General features: G+C 43.2%; 1 protein-coding gene across 3 annotated transcripts in view; it reads right to left on the minus strand.

The window, feature by feature from the left end:
- Positions 1 to 13151, minus strand: part of UNC13B (unc-13 homolog B) — a 222614-nt gene that overhangs the window by 147946 nt on the left and 61517 nt on the right. For 2 of the 3 annotated variants that reach the window (XM_065860354.2, XM_065860353.2), the window contains exon 8: positions 6786 to 7008. In XM_065860354.2, the coding sequence (XP_065716426.1) occupies positions 6786 to 7008 (223 nt within the window). Of the gene's footprint in view, positions 1 to 4214; positions 4341 to 6785; positions 7009 to 13151 lie in introns of all 3 variants that reach the window. The other variant, XM_065860351.2, reaches the window with a different exon arrangement.

The raw sequence follows: 13151 nt of genomic DNA on the forward strand, positions 1-13151 counted from the left end.
AAACCTCCTTTCTCATTCGCATGTTCCTGTTTTTCTGAAAAACCCAACCCACTGAAAAAAGGAAGTTTCCCAGTGAAAGGAAACGAGTGTTCTTCATTTGATGAACTGTTTTGTCTTACATCCTCCTCAGACTTATGGCCTTTAAAATGCCCCGATGTACCTTCTTTCTGCCCATGTTCAGCAGAAGGAAGCAACAACTGACTAAAAGACTTTTTGAGTGGACTGAAAAAGCTTCCAGATGCTGTACCTTGATCTTGAGGCTGCGAACTAAGTTCCTCATTACCTTTGTTTTGCTTGTTTTCCAGCCCATGACCTGCGTTATGCTGGTCCCCTGCATGATTTGCAGAAGGCTGCTCCCTGGTAGCAGGGACACCCTGTTTCACAGTGGCGTCTGACGGCTTCTGTGGCACATCCTGCTGCCTGGGAGCCAGGAGACCATCAAAATTGGCTTTCAGACTGAAGGAACTGACTGAGCTTGTGAGCCTGCCAAAGATGGAAGACACAGAAGTGCTGCTTGCATTCACCTCTGCCTCGCTTCTGGACTCACTTGTCCGCACCTCTGGAACAGTGCTGCTGGTCCTAGCTGCTGCTTGTCCAGATGGCCTCTCGCTTCTGTCTGCCTCACCAGCTTTCACAGCGTGAGTGTCCTCCTTGGTGTGCTGCTCCTTTATGACTTCTTGCTTTGGCTCTTCCTTCTCAGAGAAGATCTTTAAAGGATTAAACATGCCTAGAACAGAATTCACAACCGAATGTTGGTTCTGCTGGCTGCCGGCAGTAGTTCCTTGTGATTGCTGCAGATGATGCGGTACGTTAGCCTTACTGTCCATCTCAGTGTTTTCTGGCTTGTTGGAGCTTATGTTCTGGGTTTTTTTATCGCCACTCACCTGGGATGGTAGCAGAGAGTGAATGGGGAACTTGGCATCAGCTTTATTGTCTGTCATCACGCCAGAAGATGAACTCTCGTTTTTGGTCTTACTAGACAATAAATTGGAGATTCCGCTTTCTGATGGGTTTCTGGTTTCTGTCTTCTCTGGAGTGGAAGAAACAAGCTTTTCAACAGAGGCTGTGAGCTGCTTTGTGCTTGACCCCACCTTTTCAGTGAAGGAGCTGAACAGGGAATTCACTGTATTCTTCACACCCGACAGGTCTGGGAGAGATTCAGATTTTCCCTTGGTACTCTCCTCTGCAGCAGGATGTTTGGTCTGTTCGGGCTTCCTGCTTTCTGCTGAATTACCAGCACTTTCCTGCTTTAGTGACATGCTCTCAACATTTTTTCTAGTCTCTGGCAATGCACCAAATTTGCTGATTTCTTCCTCCTTTTCAGCCAAGTATTCTGAAACTGATTCTACAAGACACTGAAGTTCATCCATTGTGTCTATGTACTCCTCGCTGGGTTCTTCAACAGGAGACAGTATTATGTCTTGCACAGGATGACCATGCTTGCTCCCTTTGGCCTGGTGTTCTTTATCACAGGTAGCCTTTAACAGATTTGCAGGGTAATTAACAGTGAAGTTTCTCAAATGGCTGATGTCGGAATCACACCACGTTTCTGAAAGCGTAGCCAGCTCCTCCACTTCATCATCTGAAACTGGCGAGTACTGGAACTCATCAGAAGCACTGCTGTCAAACTCCTCAAGGATATCCACAGGCACAAAAGTGTTATCTGGCATCCCTATGAGTTTCATGTCTTCACTGTTACTGAGGTGAAGTGAGCCTTCATGGTTCACTCTCTGCTTGTTGGGCAACTTGCCACTTTTAACCATTAAGCCATTTTTATATGGACGCAGGACAGGATAAGCAGGTAACCGCTCCTTATTTTCAGACCTACTGGTGTATTTTCCAGTTCCATCATATACTGGGAAATCATCATTAAGTTCATAAGTACTTGTGACGCCATTGAAATAAACCAATTTCTCCCCAGGAAACTGCAGACCCTTGTTACTGTGCAGGATTATTCGTTCACTCTCTTCAAAACTGTGCCGCAGCTTCTTTTTCCTTCTCCTGTCTATTGTATCGTATTCCTGAGGATATCTGGGGACATTTGCAGACCCTGACTCGACACACACATTTTGGCAGCACCTTGATCTTTCAACATGATTTAAATTTTCTCTTTTTGAGAGAGTTTCCTTCTTCTTTATGTCCATTTCCTGCCGACTTCTATTTTTATGGCTCTTTTCTAAGAATTCCTCTATTAGCTGTTTTCCTAGCTCTTCATAGTCACTCTTCTGTTCTTCTTCTCCGTCTTCAGAGTTAAATGGAATGATCCTGACTCTTTCATTTCTACCTAGAGATCCTTGTCTAAGAGGAGAAATAAAGGAGGGTAGGAAAGGAAGAGAGGCAGCAAAAAAAAATAGGAAGAGGAAAATAATAGTTTTTTAAAAAAACTGAAAAGGACAGAAAAAACAGTAATGAAAACACATGCATTAAATAAAGGCAAATTAAAATGGGAAAAATCCAGAGATAACAAAACTGAAAACCTGCCAGTCTGCTACCTTTACACTTCAATCAAACAGTCAAAAAAAGCAGCATGGGTTATGATATTCCACCTGCCACAGCTGCACAAAATTTAGAAATGCCTGTTTGAAGGAGAATATTTTTTCATGATCAAGGGAGGGCACACAGCCTTGGCTGTATCAGTACTCTGCTGTTTTAGGCATGCTGGAAAAGTCACTTATTACAGTAACGGGACTACCTTGAGACACGGTGCCCACGCACCCCGTTCCACTATTCTGCACATGCATTTCGGTCGCTCTAGGCTGCAGATGTTGTTTTAGCAGTATTCATGAAGCACACAGGCACTCTGTTTCTCCCAAGGGTGGCAGCAGAGCAGGGGCTGCACAAAAAGCCTCGGGAGCCATTGGACCTCAGGGATGTGGAGAAAGGGGACAAAATGCAAACTGCGCACAGCAGCAACACGAGGAGTTCCGGCTGCTCCTCCACTCCCACTGCAGCTAATGCCCTCAGGAGGCTCTTACCAACACAAAATGAAGATCCTCAGAGCCGTTACTAGATCACAAGACACTGGTGGTGGATATCAGCCCATCATAAACCTCCGACACTTTTCAGGATCTGTACTTCTCATTTATAATGCATCTACACAGACCCAGCAACCTATACCTTGTCCATTGAGGGAGAATGGATTAAAGCAGCTAGTGTTTTGCTATCAAACAATCTGAAGCTTACTAGAAACCCAAATAAATGACCCTCAGCATTTTGGGATTAATTACCAGCCCTTTATGAGAAGGATTAACTCAACTGCTCAACAACTCGAAGGCTAGCAGCAGGAAAGTTTTCTCTTTATCTAAATCTCACCAAAAAAGAGTTCCTGCCAGCCAGCATAAAAATAAACAAGTAGAAACTGGATGTTCAAAAAAGAGAATCCAAATGCTCATCTGAGAGATGCACTGCAGCTTTGCCTCACATCATTCACTGTTGACAACTAAGGTGCATGAGGGCAGGCATGTCCTGGCCCCATAACAGCAGGGCAAGAGAAGGGAAAGGGCAAAGGGCAAGTGGGCATTATATGGATACTGCTAATGCAAGAGTCTACACCTTGAGAGCTGCTGGGGGCACCCCAGCGAAGGACACTGACTGGAGAGCCCTGAGAGAGAAACAGGTCCTTGCGTCTTCACTGCTGCTGCTTTAGCGCTTTGCTTCCACCAGTATTAGCTAATTTGCACTAATTGGAAAGATACTCATTACTTTAAGTGAGCCCTGTTGTACACGGTTTAGAACACTTACTACACTTTTTGCTTGCAATTTTAAGTTGGTAATTGAAATTATTTTCTTTAAAAAGCTAATGGAATTTAAAAGACTCCCAGGGCCACCATAGCTACTGGATCAAGCCCTTCCAAATCTCAGCTGAAAGAAATGGGAGCTACATGAATGCCTGAAGAGCCATTAACTGTAAATGCTGAACCAACAATTGACTAATTTAGGCATAAAGGAAATTACTTTTCTTTCTAATTGATCTCCCCCCGTGATTCCTATGCTATCCTACAAAGCATTCATTTTACTAGAAATAAAGCAATGACAAGAAGTCCATCACCTGAGAGGAGAAAAAGATGACAACATCAGCCTAGCGTTAAACTAACACAGAACTGAAACGGAGCCAAGGGCAAACAGCGAGCATCAGCCAAAATGTATCACAACACCACTTCACGGCAACAAAAAGCAAGGAGACAAGCACACAGGCTGCAAAGAGGTTAACCCACCTATCCGACAGCTCTAGAGAGCGCCTGCTCTCTAGCGAGCACTGGCGGCTTGTCATTTGGCTAGACTGGGACGCGGACTCTAGGTCAGTTCGGCCACTCACTGTGGAATCTAGGCTACCGTACCGCCTTGGAAGTAAACAGAGCAAGAGCAGGGAGACACGGAGGACACATGGTTACACAAAACAAACACTGCAAAGAAAAGTTAGTGCTTAAAAAAAAAAAAAAAAGAAAAACAACAAGGGGGGGAAGATGTCAGATATTCTGAAGCCAAACTGGCTGTTGGCAGCAAAACACACTCCAAAGACAAATAAGAATAATGCTGCTTGTCCTTACGAGAGGGGGGAGTAAAACACATATACTTTACATCTATCAAAGTAACACAATAACACGTAACAGCTGGTAAAGAAGACCAGAACTCTTCCAGCCAAACTCATATGTTGTAAGAAAAAAAAAAACCACACAGGTGTCAGTAGAGCCAGTTTCAATTGAAGCATTTTGGCACAGGCAACTTTTTGCCCAATTTAAGACAGGTTCTAGCAGAACCTTGTCTGGTTCTTCTGGGTCTGCCCAGGACAGCTTCCTGCAAGGTGTCGTTTCCTCAGCAATCACCGACTGCAGTCTGCCAGGAACACTGATTTCATCAGGTGGCTGCCTGGTCCACAGCACCTAGAGCTGCCAGGAGCAAAAGTCAAACACAATTCCATTTTGCAATACTCAGCTACAACTGTGTTTTGAATATATTTAAGATCTACCCACATTCTTCTTTTCAGCCAGCTCTTGTTAGAAATACCTTTCTGGTAAGAAAGAGAATCCCACATAGCCTCTTTGGAAAGCTTATTTGCATTTTCTAAGTTCTAAGATTAAATATGTAGCAAAAAAATCTTGCTGGGCATGTGGAAAATGCACATAGCAACAGGGATGCTCAGAGGGAATCAATCACCATCTAGAACTTGATTTCCTGGGGTGACATTCATTTTAGACCAGAGCAGACTGCAAAATTCATCATTCTTAAGGAAACTTCATCAGTCTAAATCCTTTCATATCAACATCTTCAGAAAAATCAGAAAAAAAAAAATACATATTCCATCTTGGTGTTCTTTAACATCCAAACCAGCAGTGCTTCTTCGGAAGGTCTTGAAAACACATTTATCCGTTAGATACAGTTAAAAGCGTATACACCCCCTACCTTCAAGCAAGGTGAGCCCTAAGATTACCTGTATTGTCAACTTCACCCCAAGAAGTCACATAACTGCAAAAACATGGCTGGGGACCCAATACCACTGTTCAGCTTGGCTCTTCCATACAGACAAAAAAAAAAAAAGCAGCACTTTAGCTCTTCTTTGCAGACTCTCAATCTTCAGCAATATCACCACTGCAAACCAGCAGTACAGAATAGCATGGGAGAGGGTACAACTTGTTTATGTAGGACATTTAGTAGACTAGGAAAAGAGCACTAAGAATGACATGTCACACTGCAGTAAATGCATTTTATTGGCACATTTGGCTCTGCTGCTTGAAATCTCAGTAATAACAAATGCTATCATTAAACTTTGGCTTTTAATATCAAAGACCATAAGGCAAAAAGAGTAAAATTTAGCCTCAGCTATACATGTGTGAGGGCAATCGATTTCAGGTTTCAGGAAACATGAACATTCTTATCAAAGTGGGCAAGGTAGAACAAATCAGTGATAACACATCTAAAACCTCTAACTGTGGCAGAGCTTAAACAACTGCCCCTTTCATACCAAAGGCAGAAGCAGCAGCACGGCCTGTTCTACACACCCACACTGACCAAGATGATCCACACTGCCCAGGTTCTGTTCTCCCCTTACGCTTAACTCATCCTTTATTTGGAACAGCAGTTTTGTAAACATTCTGCAGTGCCCAGCACAACCAGCTGTAGTTCACAGCCATTGACTCTGAAGTTAATGCTGTAACGCTTAAAACTTACAAAAAAAAAAAAAGCAGTTGTGAAACTACTGATTTATCATCAAAAAGCTAATTTAGAGCAAGTAAGCTATCTTTTATACAGCTCAAAGGAAGTCAAAAGGAAAAAAACCACAATATTCTACAGGGCTACAAGATAAACAAAAATCCCAACACAGATAATTGGTTATAGACTTTCTTCTTGAATATGTTGTTTTGCAAGAGCTAATAGAAGAACAGGAACTAACCTGAAACAGAAAACAGATCTGCCCCAAGAAAGAAATTCACAATAGGATAACTCTGCTAGACCATGTTTCATAACTTGGGAGGCACACCCATGCAGTGGCACCAGGACAACCAATACCCAGTGCTCTGGCCTCTAAAAGGTAAGTAGAATCAAGAATAAGTGACCTCAGAGTCGAGCATATCTTTTAAAGGTAATTTACTAAACTGACAGATCTGGTGTAACACATAGCCTTATTTTTCCTGGTTCACAGCAGAGTGCTGGTGTTAACAAAACACATACCACCCTCCTATCCACGGGCCTTTCAGAGCCCCTGAGGTGCCCTCCTCTGCCAGCACAACACCTCCAGGGTCTGCTGTGGTAAAATCAACGGGGAGAGCCACCCAGAAGACAGCACCCACCTGATGGCCACGTGGTCCCGATAATCCAGATCGTAGCTCTGCAGGGAGTCAGCGCGGGGGTCCCGCACGACCCCCTGCTGCTGCAGGCGCGACGGGACAGGGAACTGGTGCACGGAGGCGTTGGGCTGCGCGGTGGTGTGGTACGGAGGGGGAACGCTGCTGCTCGTCTCGCTGCGGTAGTCGCTGTCTCTGTCGTCCACGGCACTGTCAGCATCTTCAAAGGCTGGGAAAGAAGAGTACTTATGTACACGGCTCTCTCGGGTAGCCTTGCTGGGACAGCGAGGCCCGGTTAATTTTTTAAATAATGGCAAAAAAACAGCTATTTCTGCTACAGATGAATCTCGATCTGGTGGCTGGTTGTAACCTCCAGTTCTCTCAAGTGCATACCAAGCAACTCCAGTGATTGCCTCCACACCGTCCTTTCCCACTTCCTATCATACGAGTTTATTTCACTTTAGTCATTCCCAATAAGCACATTAAGACATTTTATTTAAAACAAAGAACAAAAACCATCCCAAACACCCAAAATTTCCAGTTCTTTGCTGCTACCAAAATGAAAATTTAGGTGGGGAGGGGTGGGGGGGGGAAATACTTTATGGAAAGGAGCTCTTTCCCGGAAAATTTTCAACCCTTACACTGTAATACCTACCTCCTCCGTACAGAATCCTCAACTAGTACTCTATAGTTCTGGATGTTTTTTAGTGGGTTTTGGGTTTTTGTTGTTTTTTGTTTGTTGGCTTGCTTTTGGTTTTGGGGTGTTTGTTTGCTTTTGTTTTTTTTTTCTTGGTAGAAGTATTGGTTTAAGTTAAGAGAAACTAATGAAAAGCACTCGACATGAACATGAGAACTGCGAGAGCAGCTCTGCTTATAAAAAATTGCAGTATTTCTTATAGGGGAAAAACTGCTACATTTAACACACATCGGTACATCAGCTTAAGTTTAGTAGCCAACACCAATGACAGTCTTCACAGAGGAAAAAGCTCCTTTCCAGTGAGCCTCTCTCCCTGTGGAAACACTTCTGCTTGCTAACCCTTCAGAAAAAGAGAATGCAGAATCATAGCCAGGAAAGGTATAAAAATACAGTATTGGTGTACGGCTGTGTTTGGCTGTGCAGCAGAACAGAAGGTTATCTTTGCAAGCTTAAAGTGAAATACACACACTGTATGGCAACGGAGTGCACCAATAACATGCCTGAAACAAAGGAAAATAAGGATCAGCCACTATTCACTCTCTCCACCACCAAAAGTCTGTCTAAAAAGGACAATCAAATTAAAGCCCCCTTCTGGTACATTATTCAATAATATGTTCCCTACACAGCCATTTCCCACGAGGCTGAACAATAAAGTCAAAGTGCTGTTTTCATGCCAGATCCTTAAAAAAGATTAATTTAATTGTTGAAATTAAATGGAGATGGAATGCAGCATCAGGGAGCACCTTTTTCTCCCTCTGGTGCTTCCCATGCCTCTAATTCAACTTCAATTGTTTTTTAGTCCAAGGTAAAGTTTGTTCTTAGTGATCTCTTCAGTTCCTTCCCATCTGAGTTAAGATTATATCAGTGCCCTGAAGTGGATTGAAGAGTAGAAAACAAGCCCAGCAGAAAACACATCTGCAAAACACAAAGCACTTGAGAAAGCCCAGCTCTACTCTCTTAAGTACAATCAACTCAATTTGATTGTCCACACTGAAAATAGAGTTAAGTCTCCTGCTTTTTCATACTCTAAATGCTGCACAGTTCTTGTCAGTCTCTAGTCAATTGAATAGAAACGAATAGCAATCATATACTGCTTTTATTAAAAGCACAATATCCTTCAATTTTATTACAGTTCAGTGCTTAGGAGAAGCACTCAAGATGTGCTACACAGAAATGATTGGATATGCCAAAGTACCAAACCTCTCTGAGAAGCACCAAACTTCCAGTCCGTGGAGCAAGGGCTGATTTATTTGTACCTCATAAGGCACACATCATCCTCAGAAGGATAACAAGCTATTACTCAGCCGAACAATGTCATTGCTGAACACTTGAGCCATTACCGTCTAATGCACAATAATTATTTTTATTGGGACAGAGATACTGTTCCAAAAAGCTTTCTAATGCCTCACTGTGCTGCTCAACTAATTTCTCCTTCCCATCAGATGTAATCCTTATTTAAGGTAAAGCCTACATAACTCTTGTATGATGCAAAGCTCTTCCACCCATGAGTGCATAATCATTACAAGCACTTGTAGGGGCTTAAGGCAGCCCAACTGAGTTAAAGGGTTGGGATGTGGTAAAAAAACACCAGACCAACAGCTTTAGGAATATACAATTTATCTCACCACAACGGTATAAGAAAAAGTACAAATCAGTGTTATAATTACCTGAGTCAGAACAATAGCGAATCCACTAACTCACTAATACTCAGCTAAAGTTACTAGAAGGGCTTGCAAAGACTTACACAGTTATGGTTATGAGGAAGCAGGACACAGAATCACAGAATCGACTGGGTTGGAAAAGACCTCAGAGATCATCAAGTCCAGCCCTTGGTCCAACTCCAGTCCATTGATCAGATCATGGCACTAAGTGCCGTGTCCAATCTCAGTTTAAAAACCTCCAGGGACGGTGAGTCCAGCACCTCCCTGGGCAGCCATTCCAGTGCCTGACCACTCTCTCTGCAAAGATTTCTTTCTAACATGCAGCCTAAATTTCCCCTGGCAGAGTTTAAGCCCCTGCCCCCTTGTCCTATTGCTGACTGCCTGGGAGAAGAGACCAATCCCCACCTGGCTATAACACAGGTTTTCGTGGTCAGCGACTCTGCCCAGCTGAGGGCTCAGATTTCCAGACTCCCTGACTAGACTTCTGCAGAAGCACCACCTGGATTTGTCAACCGGTCATCGCATCTCACCTCTGCACTACCAAACCAAGATTTCCAACGTGAACCACAGCATCTCTAAGTGACATCTAAAAACAGCTGATTAGCTTAAATGTTAATCCAACATAAACAGCGTACACATTTAAAAAAGGTGGCACCAGAATTTACGCCAGTTCTTACTGGTGTTTAGCACAAGGAAGTCTCTTAGAGGTCACAACACAAAATGCGTCCCCAATGAGACGTTTAAAGGACGTAAAGCTCCGGCTCAAATGCCAATGAGGCAGGAACATATTGTTTCTCTGATGTATGCTCCATGTACCCAGAGCATCCATAGATGTTAGTACCAGGCAGAAATCCTCAACTGACTCATAAAGTAAGGGCCACCTCCAGAAACTCTTATTCACGCTGAATTGCACCTGCCCTATGAGCAATCTCACTTAAACAGAAGTGTTCACAAACAAAGACATTGCTCAGTCTGATTAAAAGCATCAAAACCTGGCTCATATGTGGCTTATAGCACAAATCACCTTTGCAAGAAAGTATACTGTGAAATGCCTTGCACATGATGATGACCCCATTCATTACCTTGACACCTGAATTTTATTTGAGCAAGAGACTGACAAGGACTTGCAGAAGCAGCTTTGGGGGTGCAGCACCCCTTCAAAAGGAGGAGTCAGGCATTACAGCCCATGTTTCAGCAAAATATCCCTCAACACACATGGTGTGATAAATTCAAGCACTATCTTCTTCAAACAGATGACACACCAAGTCTTCCATAAGGAAAGCTGCAGCTTAGCCTCAGTCTCTGAAGATCAGTTAACTAATAAGACGATACATAACAATACACATAAAAAGACAGTAATTGTTTTACCCCAGCTTACAAAATTCCACATGTAGCAAAGAGGTCCCAAGGGATGAACACAGTGTCTTTGTTGCTGGACCCACTGTGTAGAGAGTGGGGGTTAATGCTGAAGGACAGGGCAAAAGCATGCTGTTCATGTTTAATCACTGAATATTCATGCATATAGGCAGCATAAGAAGCAAACCTATTGGACAGTCACATCACACAGTAGGATTTCACAGAGAGTGGGGAACATCAAGAAAGGAAATAGCTTCTCTGAAACAAAGTGCTTCCTCACAACCCTATTATTTCTCCCCACTCTGCCTCCAGGAGTTATTACACAACTGCTGCAGGGCAGAACACATACATTTTTTAATATACTGACCTGAAAACCACTTTGCACAGTCCTGTCACACCAGCTCTACTAGTCACATTTAACCCCGACAACTTTATTTACATCAAGCTTTGCAATAGGAAGGAAAGCTAACAGCAAAATTATCACATGCAGGTGGATGAATGCACTTTCAGGGGTGGTTTTGCTGTTTTAATGTCCTGATGAGAGGAGCAGGAGCTCCTCTCAAAAGCCCACATTCAGTTGCAGTTGTCTCCTGCTTTTCTAGCAGTGATGTTTTATCAGACACTGGGAGATGGGGTCCGGACCCAAGTTTAATTATTCTCCCAAAAACTTGGACAAACGCAGTAAAGTGCAGCACATTCGGGCACTGGGGAAGGAGGTTCATGTAAGGTTTAACCCAAAATCCCCACTACTTCTCCAAAATAAGCCAGTGAACTTTACACAGCTTTTGTCTATTTTTATAATGTTAGAAGAGAATAAAGCGTACTAACTGAAGGAATGACTTCCAGTCCAAAACCAGAAGAGATCTCTGCCAGCTCCACACCGGGGCCTTTGCAACTTGTCTTCCTCACCCTTCATCCATTGAAATTGCTCTTCACAAGAGCTGCCAACAACTTCTTTCCTTAAGTCTCAGATCTCAGTCCTCCATTGTCTACTGAACTATTGGTCACTTCAGACAATCATGTACACTTCTGGAAATCTTGTAATCAAAATGCATATTTAAAGAGAACTACTGAAGTAACAAGGAGGAAAAAAGCAATCTCAAAAGGACACAAAGGCATTTTTTGAGGATCTTCTATAGCTCTCCATGCTAAAAATTCATAGGTTTTGAGAAACGTTTTAAGTGCAACTTTGCAGGCCATTAGTCCATCCTATTGCCCTCCCCACCTAAAAATACATTAGAAATTTGCATAACTTTAAGACAACAAATTAGCAATATGTAGTCTTCAATTCAAGAGCTTTCATACTCTTGTTTTTACTGCCTGAAAATACTTCCTGCTGGGGAAACTCAACAGGCAAGAAGCAGACTGACAGTCTGAAGTGCAAAGACTGCCTTGAACACCTTAAAGTCTTTCTCTTTCCTAAAATGAAACCAGGTCACAAGATGTCCCTTTTCTAAAGCACTCTCTGCCCAGCTAGCAAGGCTCTGGGCTATAGCACCTTTCTTGCAAAAAGCTCTCACCAGGAAAAAGTCTTCCAGCTACTAACATGCTGTTTGTGCTGCTTTCTTCTCAGTTGTGGTTATAAGTTTACAATTAGAAGTACTTTTTCATTACCTCATTAAGCTAATGGAGTTCACCTGGAACCCTCATCAATACTGGCCCAAGCCTGCCTGTAAGGATGGTGACTTGATTTCTAAGAGGACAGCATGGGAAGGATGGAGTAGAGGGAGGGAGGGAGCTGCATGAACACAAGTACTTTTTAAAACAAAACCCCCACACAACAACAGAAGAAACACCCTTTGTACAACCCTCCTAAATCTCTGACTGCCCAATGCCTAAAGCACCCCACTTCCCAAAACCGCACAGAATTGGGGAGTAGAAGAAAGCTATTTAGGACACTTATCTTTGTTCTAACAGTATACAATAGTTCGTTAATCCTCAGTTACCTTATCACACCTCTGAGAACAACCCCAGACCACTCAGACATCCAACACTGACAGCGTGAGGAAGCTGGTCAGCTGGGCCCAGAGAACTTACGGTTTGATCAAAGACTGGAGAACATGGGGGACAAAATATGTTGTGGGAGAAGAAATGGGGAAGTCAATGGCGGAAGACTCCTAAAATGCAGAACAGGTCCACATGTGAAATGCACTGTAACATTAGCTGGACATGAGACTTGAGTGACTTGGCTGCAGTTAAGTATCCTCTCCAAATTCCACTATGTTAAAACGAGAAAAGCACTGGGCAGAATCTCCTCCCCACTGGCAGAGGTCACAGTGATCTTTCTTTGCCTCTTCTCAGCAACACCCTCGCCCTTAGTTTTGACACATGGAACAGACACCTTCGTTTTACGACTGATGGATCAATCTTTGCAGATTCCATGGGCAGCAGAAGTCACGCAACCTATTTTGAGCAGAAGCCTTTTCTGTAGGAACCTGTAGGACTTCCAGAAAGTGAAGATGCTTCACATGCATTTTCTGGAACAATGAACAAAAACCTCACAGCCTCTTCAAAAGTTATCACAGTCTTCACATCAGCTCTACAGATCACAGATGGCTGCAGCACCTGAATTTCCTCTTTCCAAGGCTGGTAAGCACTAGTTAAAGCAAAGCCCTTGCCACTTTTGCCATGAGACTGTCTCACTGATCTTGAATACAT

This window comes from Patagioenas fasciata, chromosome Z (genome assembly GCF_037038585.1).
Source record: "Patagioenas fasciata isolate bPatFas1 chromosome Z, bPatFas1.hap1, whole genome shotgun sequence".
Taxonomy (NCBI): domain Eukaryota; kingdom Metazoa; phylum Chordata; class Aves; order Columbiformes; family Columbidae; genus Patagioenas; species Patagioenas fasciata.